Raw genomic sequence first — 15834 nt, 5'->3', positions numbered from 1 at the left:
GAAGGAAGGAAGGAAGGAAGGAAGGAAGGAAGGAAGGAAGGAAGGAAGGAAGGAAGGAAGGAAGGAAGGAAGGAAGGAAGGAAGGAAAGAAGGAAAGTTGTGGAAACAGAGAAAAAAGAGAAAGAGAAGAGGGGAAAGAGGGAGAAAGGGAGACAGAAACATAAAGGAATTCCTGAAGGATACAACATGTACACAAAGAAACAAATATAAAGCATACTCAAAATAATACTAAGTAATTTCATAAAGGAGAAAATGCTTGTAATTGGGAGATCAGGAAAGGCCCCATCTATGGGGTCACGGTTGAGCTGTACTGAAGGAAGATTATAGGAAGGTGTAGGGTCCCCAGTGGGACTGAATATAGCTTGCAGGCACTACGGCTTTTTCTTCCTTGGGAATTTCTAAACTTGTACTGGAGTGGACTAAGGCAACTTCCTTAGGTGGGAGTTTCCTTCCTTGTAGAGGATTTTCAGGGAGTTAAGAGTTGGTTCCAGTATTGGACACTCCTAGGAAAAGTAGACTCAGTGAAGCTTGAACTAGAAGGCTCCAAAGTGGTAGGAACCACAGATAAATTTTGCCAAAGTCTGAGGGGAGGGACAGTCAAAAATGACACAGGTGAAATAGTGGAAATGTGCAACGGCCATGGGTGGGGGGAGTGCGGGGGGGTGAAGGGGAAAGGAGGAGCATGAATCATGTAACCATGTTAAAAATGAATATTAATAAATGTTTGGGGAAAAAAAATGACACAGGTGACCACAGATGACTTTTAGAAAGAGGAGGGAAAGAAAGTTGTCATCATCAAAACCATTTTCCTTTCTCCCCACCAAATGGCCAACCTAAACACAGGACTTGTAAACCGAGATGTCTAGACTAGATGACCTTGGAAATTTCTTCCAGGGACCTTGGAGATTATCAAGATTAGTTCTTGTCTTTTATAGATGGGAAAACATGCCCAAAAGAGGTCAGAGGATTTATCCAATGTCATATGGCTTTTTAATGGAAGAACCCGGACTAGGACCCTGAAACTAACTACGTAACTGAGTTTAAAAGTCTTAACCCTCCTGGTGGTCCCTGAGGATGAACAGCCAGCCAAGAGGGTGAGGACAATGGATTATCCTCCATCTCCAGCCTTTACAGTGGGCTTTTGGTTTTCCAGGTCAGCCGCCCTGTGATGGAAAAAGTCCCGTATGCACTGAAGATAGAGTCAGCCGAGGCCTGCTTGATGCTGTCTGCAAGGTATGGGAGAGTAAAAAGTTCTAGGAAATGTAAACGTTTCCAAAAATTCTGAAGCCCTGGGAAAACCCCATTCTTTACTAACTAGTTTTAAAAAATAGTTCTAACAACTACGAAATCTTCCAACTCTGTTTAGATTCTCTCAGCCAAGGTGCCACTGTATAGGGGCCTCAATGGCCCTTAGCTACTGAGTAGATCGAGGTGGGAAGTTGATAAAGTTAGGTAGGCTCTAGAGGAGCTCACAGCAGCTGAAAAATCAGAGAAACAGCTAATGGTAGCCCTTGCCTTATGAAACAGGGAGAGATCGCCATCTAGTGGACAAAAAGTCCTCTAGACTTTCATGAAGCTTCCCCAAGACTAGGACCATCTTGAACGGAGCCACCTTCCCAGGGAGGTTAGATGCAGTTTCCAGAACTTGTAGTGATGTAAGCAGTATGACCCCACCAGAAGACACATTTTGGGGAGTTCAAACATGAAAACTGTGAAGTCAGAAGGCAATTTATTTTTAGAACTTTCCTATCATCCCATCAACAATTCTTTCCTCTTCCTCGTCCTCTTCTTCCCCTCTCCTCCCTGTGGCCTTTTCCTGATATCTAGTCAATCAACAAACATTTATTAAGTGACTACTATATGCCAGGCACTCTGATTATCACTGGGGCTATGAAGAAAGGCAAAGGAGTTCATAGCCTAATGGGGGAGACCAATATTCAAACAACTATGTAAAAACAAAATATATACAGGGTAAACTGGAGAAAATCAACAGGTAAAAATAGCCTGAAGGGAGAATCAAGAGGCAGCTAGACTGAGCGGATAGAGTACTAGGCCAGGAGATAAGAGGTAAAAGGTCCTGGATTCAAATTTGATCTCAGATACTTCCTAGCTATGTGATCCTGAGAAAGTAACTTAACTCCCATTGCCTAGCTCTTACTGCTGCTCTGTCTTGGAACCAATAATTACTATAGATTCTAGGACAGAAAGCAAGGGATCTGAAAAGGCTTCTTGTAAAAGGCAGGATTTTAGGTGGGTTTGGATGGAAATCAAATCAGAGAGGCTAGGAAGTAAGTTGAAAAAAGAGATAATTCTTGGCATGGAAGACAGTCAGTCTGGAAATTCAAGGAATTTCAAGATGTAATGCCTCATTTGAGAAACAGTAAGGAGATAAGTGTCACTGGACCACAGAGTAAGATATAAGAAGACCAGAAAGGTAGGAGAGGACCCAGTTATAGAGGACTTTAAACAAAACATAGGATACATAGGATTTTCTATTTTATCCTGAAGATAACAGAGAGCCACTGGAATTTACAAAGCAAGAACAGCACAGTCAGACCCATGCTTTAGAAAAATTAATTCAAAGGCTAAGTGAAGGATGGAGTGGCACAGAAAGAGAGACCAACCTGAAGGTTATTGCAATAATCCAGACCTGGAGTGATGAAGTCACTTGTGTCAGAGGAGAGAAGGGTGCATTTATGAGAGATGTTTCAAATGTAGAATCAGCAAGACTTCGCAACAGATTATATATAGTGGGACAGCCAGGGGAGGGGTTAAGAGAGAGTAAGATGAGATTGACATCTGGTTTTGAACCCGGGCTTCAAATGTCTGGATTTCAAAGATGGTGATATTCTCAACAGAATCAGGAAAGTTGAGAAGGGGAGAGACCTTAGGGGGAAAGATTAATGAGTTCAATTTTGGACATGTTGAGTTTAATGTATTTATGGGCCATCTATAAGATAGCTAAGAGGCAGTTAGAAATGTGATTCTGGAGGTTAGGGCTGGATAAGTAGATCTGAGAATCATCAGCATAGAGATGATAATTGAATCCATGGGAGCTGATGCTCTCATGAGGCTCATACTTATTAAGATGTTACCTCAAAATGGCTTGTGGTATTTTCTTTTGCAAAGTCAGAAGTGATAATTTCCTTGAAGATCCTGGAAGATTTATCCAGGACCCAAAAGAATCATGATGCCAAATGATTCCCCTGGGCCTTTGTTTTCTCACCTGTAAAATAATACTGCTGAACTAAATTATCTGTAAGGTCTCATCCAGCTATAAATGCAATGATACCCTACAAATGAAGCTTAAGTGGTGACATTCTAGGCGCTATGAAAGTCATGAGAATTGTTTTGGTGTCAGAGGGCTGCCCGGTGCCCCTCGAATCTCATGATGAAAGCAGCCAAGTACTCCACCTTTGTTTAAAAAAAAAATTCACTTCCTTAAGAGGTGACTCACTCAGGATCATAGGGCCAGAGGAAGTCAGATTCTGCTAGGAGCCCTGGCTGGGCCTCAGGAACACAGCTGTTGCCGCCGGAACTGACAGCTCCTCCTTTCCCCCTTGCTTTTTGTCCACAGCTCCTGCTCAGAGAGGGATGAATGGTACAGCTGCCTCATCAGAGCTTTGCCTGAGGGCTACCAAATGCACACCCTAGCTGCCTTCCATAACAGCATTGAGGTGAGCAGGGAGCCTAAGGACAGAAGAGGATGCTGGCCATGGGAGAGCGGGCCTTGGGGCAGAAGATCAGGGTGGCATGCTGTGCCATCTTCTTGGCAGGATCATCCTTAGAAAGGATAATTAGGAAGCACTGGAGAGTAGCAGGACCTGCCCTTGTGTCCCCATTCTGCCATTCTCTAACTGTGTGACCTCGAGTAAATCACTTTTCCACTCAGTTTCTTCCTTTCTAAAATGAATAGGATGGATGAGAACATTTTTAGTCTGTTATAGTTTCAAAGACTGATTCTAAAAAGTGTAGGTCCCTGGATAACATCATATCACTATCCTGCCATACCTGCAAGGATAATTCCCAGAGTTCACATTTCTATGGTGTAAACATTCACACTTTCCTCACTGGTACGTAGGTGTTTCACAAAAAAACTTTTGTGGGGAGAGAAGCTGGTTCACTTTTGCCTTGGTTTCCCCAATTCCTATCAGTACACTTGCTTGAATAAACAAATATTGGTTGGGTTGGCTGTTGTTGCTTCATAGCCAGACCCTGTCCCCCCGCAGTTGATAATGCTGATGCCATGGTCATCCATAGTCTATTATTGCCCATCACTAGGGACTGGGGGAAAGAAGAAACAGCACTTTTCTTTCCTTCACACCCAGTGGCAACTAAGGCACCTAGGCACCTCCAAGGTATTGATCCCTGTAGCAATGTAAGATATACCCCTTCTCCCTTAAGAATGGGACCTGGGGACTTGAATATAAAGAGGGAAACCATAAATAAGTTAAGTGAACACAGAGTAGTATACTTGTCAGATCTCTGGGAAAAGAAAGATTTTAAAACCAAGCAAGAGTTAGAGAAAATTACAAAATGTAAAATAAATGATTTTTATTATATCAAACTAAAAAGCTTTTGTACAAACAAAAACAATGCAGCCAAAATCAGAAGGGAAACAACAAATTGAGAAAAAATCTTTATAACAAAAAACTCTGACAGGGGTCTAATTATTCAAATATACAATGAGTCAAAGCAATTGTATAAAAAATCAAGCCATTCCCCAATTGATAAATGGGCAAGAGACATGAATAGGCAATTTTCAGGTAAAGAAATCAAAAGTATCAATAAGCACACGAGAAAGTGTTCTAAATCTCTAATAATTAGAGAAATGCAAATCAAAACAACTCTGAGGTATCACCTCACACCTAGCAGAGTGGCTAAAATGAAAGAAGGGGAGAGTAATGAATGCTGGAGGGGATGTGGCAAAATTAGGACATTAATGCATTGCTGGTGGAATTGTGAACTGATCCAACCATTCTGGCTGGCAATTTGGAACTGTGCTCAAAGGGCTATAAAAGAATGCCTGCCCTTTGATCCAGCCATACCATTGTTGGGTTTGTACCCCAAAGAGATCATAGATAAACAGACTTGTACGAAAATATTTATAGCTGCGCTTTTTGTGGTGGCAACAAACTGGAAAAGGAGGGGATGTCCTTCAATTGGGGAATGGCTGAACAAACTGTGGTATATGCTGGTGATGGAATACTATTGCGCTCAAAGGAATAATAAACTGGAGGAGTTCCAGGTGAACTGGAAAGACCTCCAAGAACTGATGCAGAGTGAAAGGAGCAGAGCCAGAAGAACATTGTACACAGAGACCAATACACTGTGGTAAAATAGAATGTAATGAACTTCTGTACTAGCAGCAATGCAATGATCCATAACAATTCTGAGGGATTTTGGGTAAAGAACGCTACCCACATTCAGAGGAAGGACTGCAGGAGCAGAAACACAGAAGAAAAGCAACTGCTTGAACACATGGGTTGAGGCGGACATGATTGGGGATGTAGACTAGAAACAACCACACCAATGCAACTATCAACAGTTTGGAAATAAGTCTTGATCAATGACACATGTCAAAACCAGTGGAAATGCGCATCAGCAATGGGGGGGGAGGTTGGGGTGAAGGGGAAAGTAAAAGCATGAATCATGTAACCATGTTAACTTTTCTAAAAAATAAATATTATTAAATGTAAAAAAAAAAAAAAAGAATGGGACCTGGGGAGACCACAGCTATTTGTTTTACTCTTAGGTTAGAATCAGAGGATCTTAAAATGGGTCATCTGATTCATCTCCTTCATTTTACAGAGGAGGCAGGTCCAGAGAAGGGAGTACTTCATCCAAGATCACCTAGTTGCATTCAGGACTAGAGCAGGTCTTCTAACTCTCAGTACCATGTTTATTCCTCTATCCCAGCTACAATTAGTTAGTAAAGAAAATGAGGGCTTTAGAGCCCAGAGTTTTGTCTGGTTTAGCTACCCTTTAGAAGGAAATGCTTGGCCCTTACAGGGGACATGGAAGATATAAGAAAGATCCAGGAAGCCTGGTTTTAGTTGGGAGGGATTTCCAGATCTACCAGCACAGTAGCAAGCAAAAGACAAACTCTTTGAGATCTAAATGTTTTGGAGGAAGGGTGAGGAAGGAGAGGAATGGGAGGCAGAAATAAAGAACCCTGGGCCTGAAAATAGAGCATCCTTTTCCCTCTTTATCCCTTGCTTTAGATCCGAGAGAGGCTAGGCATCTGCCTGGGTGAGAGGCCCCCTACCTTGGTGCCTGTGTCCCATGTAATGATGTGCATGAATTGTGGCTGTGACTTCTCCCTCACCTTGAGACGCCATCACTGTCATGCTTGTGGAAAGGTAGGTTGGTCTGGTTCTAGGCTTGATCTTTCTACCAGAATGGGAACACAAAAGTCCATAACTTGTCTGAGATGGAGGGAGCTAACTAGACAGTATTTGTAGGGGAGACCCACTCTGGGTCAGGGAAGCCCTGAAGGAAACACACTCAGCCCTTGAGGTTAGAAAGCTTCTTTGTGGTTGGAGAAGAAGGTTTGCATAAGGGGGGCTTAGAAAGAATCATTTTAGAGGGAAAAAATATGAATTGGCAGAGAGGGGGTAGGGCATTATTTCTTTCCCAACCTATAACCATGAGTCAACAAGATGAGGAGTTTCTATGGTATAGAATTGAGTACAGAAATGGAAAGGGAAAGATTTAAAGTTCACAGACCTGTTCTGATTCCTTGGTCTGGAGTATTTATTATTTACTTGACTGGTTTCCTCATATATGAAATGAAATTGTGCTATCCAGATAAGAGATCCTAGACCCCTTTGGGCATCTGATGAAGCCTACAGACTGCTTCTCAGAATAATATTCTTAAATGCATAAAATAAGATAAAATGCATAAAATAAGATACAGAGGACTACAAAGGAAACCAAATGTGTTGAAATAGTTATCAAAATATGTTTAAAAAATATGCATGGACTCCAAGTTAAGAATCCCTGATCTCTAAGGCATTAAAGCTCTATGATGCCATAAGTCTCTTGTCTTGTGCTGTTGCAGATTGTTTGTCGAAACTGTTCAAGAAATAAGTATCCTCTAAAGTACCTCAAGGACCGACTGGCCAAAGTCTGTGACGGCTGCTATGCAGAACTAAAGAAAAGAGGCGGGGATATCCCAGGATTGCTGAAGGGTAATAGAAGTGATGAACATGAAACCAAGTCAAAAGCCAAAGGAAACATTGGAAAGAATTCTTTGTTGGTCATTAGTAATGTAAAAGGGGTAGCTAGAGGGCTTAGTGGTAAAGCACTAGGCCTGGAATCAAGAAGATCTGAGTCCAGCCTCAGACACTTATTAGCTGTGTGGCTATGGAGAAGGAAATGACAAGCCACTTCAGTATCTTTGTCAAGAATATTCTCTGGACAATATGGTCCAGGCAGTCATGAAGTCAACTTAATTAACAACTTAATGAATGACTGAACAACATTAGAAAAAAGACAAAGCCCTGCTTTCCCTGGCCTAACTGCCCTGTTCCTTTCTATCATTGAACCGTATTTCTCAGTTAACTCTTGTTTTTCCTCCTTTTTTGGTTATAGAGCGGCCAGTCAGCATGAGCTTCCCTATGTCATCATCTAGGTTTTCCAGTGGTGCTTTCTCTTCTGTCTTCCATAGCATTAATCCCTCAGCCTTCAAGAAACAAAAGAAAATCCCTTCAGCTCTTACAGAGGTAAGGCCAAGGCAATGAAAAGTATCGCCAGGGAGGACTATATGTGTACACTGATAAAAACAAATGCTTTTGCTCTGTTGGCATCTTTATCATTTGTTCTGATGGCAAATTTCATGGAACTGTATATTGAAGGAAATATCAGACAGATGGAAAATAATCCAGGTAACTATCTTGCTTCTCTAACCTTATTCCATAGACCTCTTCTCAATTTTTCCTAACCTTCCCTTGCAACATTTTTTTTAACTAAAAATTAAAAGGCTAGGCTTTAGAAGGAAAAAACTGGCTGAAGAGGTCATGAAAAGAGGTTGTGGAATCTCCCCTTCTACAATGCAAATTTGACTTGTGAGGTTGAGTTAAAGCTTACCAGGAGGTAGGAAAATGAATGAGATAAAGGAAAGGCAGCCTTTGCAAAAGACTATGATCTCAAGTCTCTCCCTCCTTTCTCCTGTGCTCCTTCTTTCTCCCATCCCCATAGGCTACACCTGCCAATAGTATTGGTGGTATCTATGGACATAAAGCTGAACTTCACTAGCAATCTTTAGTGCAAAAGGAATGCTAGCTGTTGTATTAGTGCATTTTAGAAGAATCCCTTTTAGTTCCACAATTTTTTAACCCAAGGAATCATTAAGAATTTTTAGGAAGGACTACTCTGAATTTGGCCCAGGTCATAAACAATGTTCATTTGGTGTCCCATGTCAGAAAATTGTTTATTAGTCCAGTTACCATCTGCTCGACAGGATCAATAAATTACATTAAATACATTAACATCATTGAACCATTCACCCTCCCAATTCTTCCAGGCAGGTCATATGAACATCAAGATAGATGTCTTGTGAAGGATCTTAAAAATGTTGCCCAAAATAGTAAAGGGAAGTTGAATACTTGACTTTCCCAGGCCACTGGTAAGGGCTATTTCGGGTATCCAAAAGACCCATTCGTTGTGGCTTACTCCACTAAACGTTTTAGAACAAGCAGACAAAGGAAAATTCAACATAACAGCAGTTAGAGATTTTAGCTGGGGCTAAGTGAGGCTGAGGGGAGTTAGAGGAGGAGAAGGAGGAAGAGGCATCACAGTCTTTCTTTTGAGATATCTCTTAGAAGTTTGTTAATTGCTTCAAAGCCATCATTTATGGGGGAAAGCACTGAACTCTCTGGCATAATGGGAAAAAAGACCTTGATGCTAGAACTATCTCTGCCATTAACTTATTATATAACCATGGATAAACCACTTCAACTTTCTGTGTGTCCACATCGGACAAATGAGAGTTGGACTCCATGAATTCTGAACACCTCTAACATTGTGACTTCTAAGCATCCAATTTAAACCTAACTCGATAAATGCTCCAGGAAAGTCTAAGCTAAGAGGCCATAAACCTTTGAGTTCCTAATTAGGTAGCATAAATGTGGTTTCTTTTTAAAGTATGGAAGATATGAACAGGCACAGATGAGGTACAGCAATAGGCAAGATCGGTCTTCTAGGTGGGAAGAAAATGTCTTTAATAGTACCATGAGGGGGCAGCACTTTATGAAAAAAAGGCCATTGTTGACTTGTATGGATTTCTTGAATGCGATTCTGTATTATTCTGTGTTTTGAGTTACTCAGCTCCTTATTTTGCCCAGTCTGGTGTTCTTAATGAATCCTTAGGCATTTTTCAAAGTACCTGAATTCAAGATATTCTTTTGTCTTATTTTTCCTCCCTGAATTTGGGTCACGTGTGTTCTGTTCTTCACATAGTTATATCCTAAATGGGAAACACCTCAGCAGCCAATGGGCACCATGACTCGTGTGCTTTAATCCTGACAGGTGGCAGCCTCCGCAGAGGGTTCTGCGATCAGTGGCTATCTGAGCAGGCGTAAGAAAGGCAAGCGGCACTGGAAGACGCTTTGGTTTGTCATCAAAGGCAAAGTCCTCTACACCTATATGGCCAGTGAGGTACTAAGACACAGATTTAACACCCCTTCTCTGTCTCAGGTGGAAGCCCTCAGTTTAAGCTCACTCCCTGAAATACCAATATGAGATGAACACATTTAAAAATGCACAATCCAGTGTCTAAAGGGGACTTGTTCAATGAATTGATCCAGAAGCACTTACTACGTGTATATTATGTAGGAGGCACTGGGCTGGGCTCTAGGGCTACACATAGAAAAAAGAGAGTCTTTGCCCCCCAAAAGCATAGATTCTATTGGAATAATGAGATTGGTCCTAAATCCTCTAGCAATGATATGCTGGGTACCTTGGGGCATATTAGTTTATGATGAAGTTCTTGCTTTCACAGAGCTTGCAATTTCTTTGGGAAGACAGGATTTACACATGTCAAACAGAAAACTGTGAGGTAGTAGAAAATAAATCCTTACCTGACCAAAGCCAAGAATTATGGGCAATAAGGAAAGTTGTTCATGTGTGGGCTGGAGCAAACAGGGCATGTTTCCTGGCCCCTGTGTGTATCATTATCATTATGAGTACTTCCGACATTGCAGCTGAATGGATACAAATATTTGCTAGGAGATTTGCATGAGATATTCCCTTTCCACAGGAAGGCAGCCCTTATTTCTCAATAAGTTCAACAAGAAGAAAGAGACTGAGAAGTTCATTACTCTCCAATTTATTTTATTTATCAAGGTGACCTTAAGCAAATTGAGAAAATTTTGTTAAAATAACAAGAGAGCCTCAAAGTCAGAAAGATTTAGGTTCAAGTTCTGTCTTTGAAAAAAAATACAGGTTGTGTGATTCTGAGTGAGTCAAAAGGCAAGACTCTGAGTCTAGAAATCTCAGTGAAGATGTTAACCTTCATTGGTATTGGGTTATTTTTTCATCCAGCACTTCCCTATTCTAATAAAATCATTGGCCATCATTTTATTGTTTTGGTAACATAGTGGCACCATTTAGTGTGAGTAACAAAAATAATCACCAATAACAATCACATTTCAAATAAAATTGTATCATTTCTCTTGAGGAAGAAAACAGTAATTGTATTGCTTAAGTCCATTCAAATCTTCCTTACTGGCAAATCGATCACCATCTTAAGATGGTGGGGAAAACTATTAGAAGAGGGGGTAACTGGGACAGGGTCTTTCCTTCCTTGGAAGGTCAGTGGCCTGCTCGGGATAGCAAAGAACAAAGGATGTTTAAAGTGGAACTCATTAGTGGTGTGAATTAACGTTCTCAAAGCTCACTTTCTTTGAAACTGGGGTATGTTGCACTGATGATATAATCATAAATCAATACTCACACAATTATGAGATAACTTACCAACTTTGAGTACATTAAACTCTATACCAAAAGGGCATGTTGTTAGTAAACAGCTGTGAAAAGTACAGGGTAGCATTACGAAGGATTTTCAAGGCCAGGGCAAAGGCTATGTTAATTTAGCAGATCATTCCTATTCCTTATCATGGATCCAGATTCTAGCAATGTGGCTTTTGCTAATTTTGGCAGTCCTCTACTCTGTTCAATCAACTCCATGTGCCAAACTCTGAGATGTTGTCATTTGGGAGCACAGAAATTTAAGCATATATAGGACGTTAGAGTACTAGTATTATCCTTCTCCCTCATTCTCTAACCCACATTATAATATTTGTTGATTTGACAATAGTGGGAAAAGCTAGGGAAAATAACCCATATTTTTCCCAGTCTGCCCTCTGGAGAAGAGAGTTATCCTAAATTTGCTTTATGAGAGCCACTTGCCCAGTCCTGGCCTAGACTGAACAAGTTGGATAGATGAATGGAGGATTTCAGCCTCCAGGGCCACCATCACCTCTCAAAACCAACAGATCAGCTTTTTTTTTAAAGCATTTATTAATATTTATTTTTTTGAAAAGTTAACATGGTTACATAATTCATGCTCCTACTTTCCCCTTCACGCCCCCCCCCGACATCCCCCCATAGCAGATGTGTAATTCCACTGGTTTTAACATGTGTCATTGATCAAGGCCTATTTCCAAATTGTTGATAGTTGACAGATCAGCTTTTTAAAAGTACTTGCTAACTGCATCTTGTCAGAGTGCTGAAGGTTGGGGAGTTAGACTGCTTTACAGAGGAAGGCTCTCAGAGGACTTCTTGGCTGTTCTTCCCCTATTTGATCTTTGAACAAGGATTATACTTACCTCTAGGAGCTTTCCATCCTGAGGTCAGTGGTCCATGTAGTCCACAATTTTTGCATTTCTCATTTAAAACAATGTTAAAAAAATGGAGGAGAGGTGCAAGTAGCCAGAAGTGCCTGACCCACCTTTCTACTCCAAAGAGTCTCAGGCCCACGTCAAACTGGATGACTTAAGGAAATAGGGTAGTGGGTTTTCTGCATAAAGGGCCACACACTGGAAAACTGGGCTAATTGTACTTAATTTTAAAAAATAGTCTCTTTTGAGTTTGGATTTATTTTTATTTCTCCAGAAAAAAATTAGTAACCCTTTCCTCAAGGAGAAAGCATATAATTTTTTATATGTAAGCCCTGGGCCCATCTGGCCATTGGAGGTCTAAATCTTCACAAAAGGCTACCTCGATTACCTCTAAAAACTGAGAAGAGAGAGGGCATCATGGACCCTCAGAGGGATTTGGAAAGGGAGCAAAGAGTAATACAAAGTCACTGGGGAAGGCATTCAAAAAGCAGGTAATCGCCGCATTGAGCGAGATGCCCAACACTGTGTAGGCTTGCCAGGTTCCCAGTTGTTTGGAATCAAGGGCTATTGGGGGCTTCATCCACACCGCCTTATGTCGAGTGTGAACATGCTTACTGATAACACCTTGACAGGCTGATGGTATTTACCTGGCCTGTTTAATTATCAGCTTGTTGACCATTCAGTTTTATTGGGGGTGATCTGATTGGGCACCATGCTTGAGGCACAAGAGACTGCGCTGAAGAACAAAAGGGAGTCGGGAGCCCTGCAATGTGCTGTGGGAGGGATCCAGAGAGAGCAAAGACAGAACAGAGGGATAGAACGAGGTGGCTCCGTGGATGCAGAGCCAAGCCCACAAATGGGACATCCTGGGCAAGATACTTAACCCTCATTGCCTAGCCCTTACCGCTTTTCTGCCTCAGAACCAATACACAGTTTTGATTCTAAGATGGAAGGTGAGGGTTTAAAAAAAAAAAAGACAGAACAGAAGCCCAATCTTATCCCTAGAGTAGAGTACATGGAGTAATGCCCTTCTCCCACACTGACCCCTCCAGCCTCAGAAATAACAACCCAAACATCATCTGGCGCACATGGTTGAGAGTCAGTGCTTATTCTCTACTTGGAATATACAAGGCATATATTTAACACAAGTCAACAAACATTTACTGATTGCCTACTAGTAGAGTGAGAAGATCTGGGTTCAAATCCAGAATTATTTACTGCTTTTTTGACCTTGGGCAAGTGCCTGGCCCTCAGTTTCCTCAATTGTAAAATGGACTTCATGGCCTTTAAATTCCCTTCTTGTTCTACAATCTGCTGTACAAAGGCCCTGTGGTGAACAAGCCCTGGGGGAAATGCAAAAATGAAAAAACATGGTTCCCATCCTACCACGTGATGGCGAGATGCCATACTCGGGGTTCTCACCATAAATAAACTGGTGAGGGTAACGTGCATAATACCTATTTGAGGTAAAGTATCTAACTTTTTTTTCTCTTTTTCCCTTTACCTTAGGATAAAGTAGCTACTGAAAGCATACCTTTGTTGGGCTTCACCATTGCCCCAGAAGAAGGAAATCGAGACTTAGGACTTGTTTTTCATCTTTACCACAAGCAAACTCTGTTTTACAGCTTCAAAGCAGAGGATACCAATTCAGCACAGAGGTACTAAGAACTAACCAGTCTATAATCACATACTCTTCTCCCCCCTCCTACAGCCCCACAAAGTGAAAGGGCTCATCCACTGTCCCTTGAGTTTGTCTTTGTACCTCCCTAGCAAATGGCAGCACAACTAATCATGTCTTTGTCATCATGAGAGTTCCCATGTTTATAACAAGTTGACTAGATGTTACAGAACAATGAAAATGAAAACATTTTTGGTCTTTGAAAATTCCTTTGATGCTCTTAAAACAATACTTTTTTAGGCTGGAGGAAAACATTTGGAACTTTGGGTCAGAAAAATGGGTTCAAAGCCCACTTTAGCTGCTTATTTTATATGTGATCACAGGCAAATCATGTGACCACTCTGAGGCTCAGAACCCCCATCTATGAAATGGGGATGATAATCCCTGCCCTGCCTGCTTTGGCTCTGCACATACATACAGACCACCCAATACACAGAAAGCTCTTTATAATCATAAACATACTGTGAAGGATTAAGTTATTATATCCAACAAGTAAAATGTGCTCTCTACTTCTCTGTTTTGCAGATGGGTTGAAGCCATGAAAGACGCAACTGTATTATAGCAGTAATCATTCAAGTGGACTTGAACTAGAGACTCTTAGATTTATACAGGTCCCCAAAAGACCCTTCTTCAAGAAGCTCTACACGGTGTATTTCAATTCATCTGGACATACACACTGGATCAGAAAAGCGGGTCTTCTCTTTTTTTTTTTTTTTTGTTTTTTTGCTTCAACCCCCTTTGATATACAAATTCACAAGTGAAAACTTTAATATAAGTAATATTTATGGTCCCCTCCTTTCCATCTTAACGTGTTCTTCAGCCTATGCTATAACTTTCTTCCTTATCCACTAGGAAGCTTATTTAACGACATAAGGACATGGAAAACAACTTGATTTAAAAAAAAAAAAGAATTGTTCAATAAGTCAGATACATTAACAGTACTGGATATTTAGTAGAAAATGAGGCTTTTCAAGTTTTACTTATTGTAAAATACTATCAGCTCTTAATTTGGTGGATTTTGGTGCCTATGGTGAAGTAAAAAATGATGCAGTAACAGCCACTCTCATTTAAAGCACTTTATTGTTTTACTGAACTACAGTCTATTTCATTTTTTCCAAGTAATTTACTTAAGTAAATAACAGATAGAGTCCTGTGGACTAATTTGCCACCAGTACTATTCCAAGTACTATTATATCCTGCATATGAATAATCATTCTCCCTTACAATGAGGGAACAAATGCATGTAGCACCCCATGATACAACAGAAGAGCTGAACTTCAGTGGGAAGGGACTGGAGTATTTTCTCTCTTCCCATTTATAAATGTTACATAAATAATGGAATAATTTATTGAGTGAGAGACTCCTTCCTTCCACTGAAGTTCTTAAAACTGCACTAATCCTGAAAACTTAAATGTTAGCTAATGCTGCCTCCCCTGAAGATCACATTGGAGACGCCAAGAATCACAGGGATATTTTAATTTATTGTATGCCTCCCAACAACTTAAATCTGATGCCACTCTCATTGTTAGGATTGTACTTAATAGAATCTATAATTACTTTAGAAAATGGTAATTTTACTTTATTATGGCCTGCTTTGTTTAAAGAGAGAGAGAAAAGAGCAAATGCAATAGATTAATTCATTTTCTTAGCAAATGGTTCTAGACATTTGGAATGAAGCTAAAGTATGTCAGAAGGTGCACGGCGATGCTTCTGAACTCCTGAGGCTAAAATCATCTTGTGCTGCCAGTGTTGCTCATTAGTCTTTCCAAGTTCTATACATACATATGTATGTATCAGATTGGGCTGGGAGGGCGGGGGGGGGGAGGAGAAAGGGAATTCATGTTATTCTCATTGCAATGAAAAACAATCTAGTATCATTTACTGATAATCTATCCAAAAATCCAAAAGGCATTTATGTATAAACCTTTGTATAAAGTACCACTTCGAAGAGTTAGCCACATTCAATGTTTTCAGGGGAAATTTTCCTTTCTAATTTGCATTTCTTTCTTTAATGTTTGCATTAAAAGTTGAATTATTGATTCAAAAGATAACGGATTATCCATGTTTATTATTTTCTCCTTGGAAATCATGTTAGTCAGCAATTTATAGAATGTCTCCAATAAGGCCTATTAAACCAAAACACAATTTAGAAGAGACAGTTATCCTTTCTACAGGTCACATTCTGTTAAGCTACTGAATTTTACACCCAATTATGTGACAAAAAAGAAGCTGTCCAACCTGGTATTATATAAGAAGTTTTCCATGTTCCTAACTTACTATTTTTAGTGCCTGTCATATATATATATATATATA

At 40.4% G+C, this 15834-nt stretch overlaps 1 protein-coding gene across 1 annotated transcript in view; it reads left to right on the top strand.

The window, feature by feature from the left end:
- The window catches only part of FGD5 (FYVE, RhoGEF and PH domain containing 5), a 172969-nt gene extending 157408 nt beyond the window's left edge, over positions 1-15561 (top strand). Inside the window, exons 13-20 of the mRNA XM_044667716.1 lie at positions 1154-1233; positions 3578-3677; positions 6225-6362; positions 7064-7193; positions 7597-7727; positions 9532-9660; positions 13353-13501; positions 14047-15561. Coding sequence (XP_044523651.1) covers positions 1154-1233; positions 3578-3677; positions 6225-6362; positions 7064-7193; positions 7597-7727; positions 9532-9660; positions 13353-13501; positions 14047-14083 — 894 coding nt within the window. The 3' untranslated portion in view covers positions 14084-15561. The remainder of the gene's footprint in view (positions 1-1153; positions 1234-3577; positions 3678-6224; positions 6363-7063; positions 7194-7596; positions 7728-9531; positions 9661-13352; positions 13502-14046) is intronic.
- The last annotated feature ends 273 nt before the right edge of the window (positions 15562-15834 follow it).

This window comes from Gracilinanus agilis, chromosome 1 (genome assembly GCF_016433145.1).
Source record: "Gracilinanus agilis isolate LMUSP501 chromosome 1, AgileGrace, whole genome shotgun sequence".
Lineage (NCBI taxonomy): Eukaryota > Metazoa > Chordata > Mammalia > Didelphimorphia > Didelphidae > Gracilinanus > Gracilinanus agilis.
This window is presented reverse-complemented; position numbering and strand designations above follow the sequence as displayed.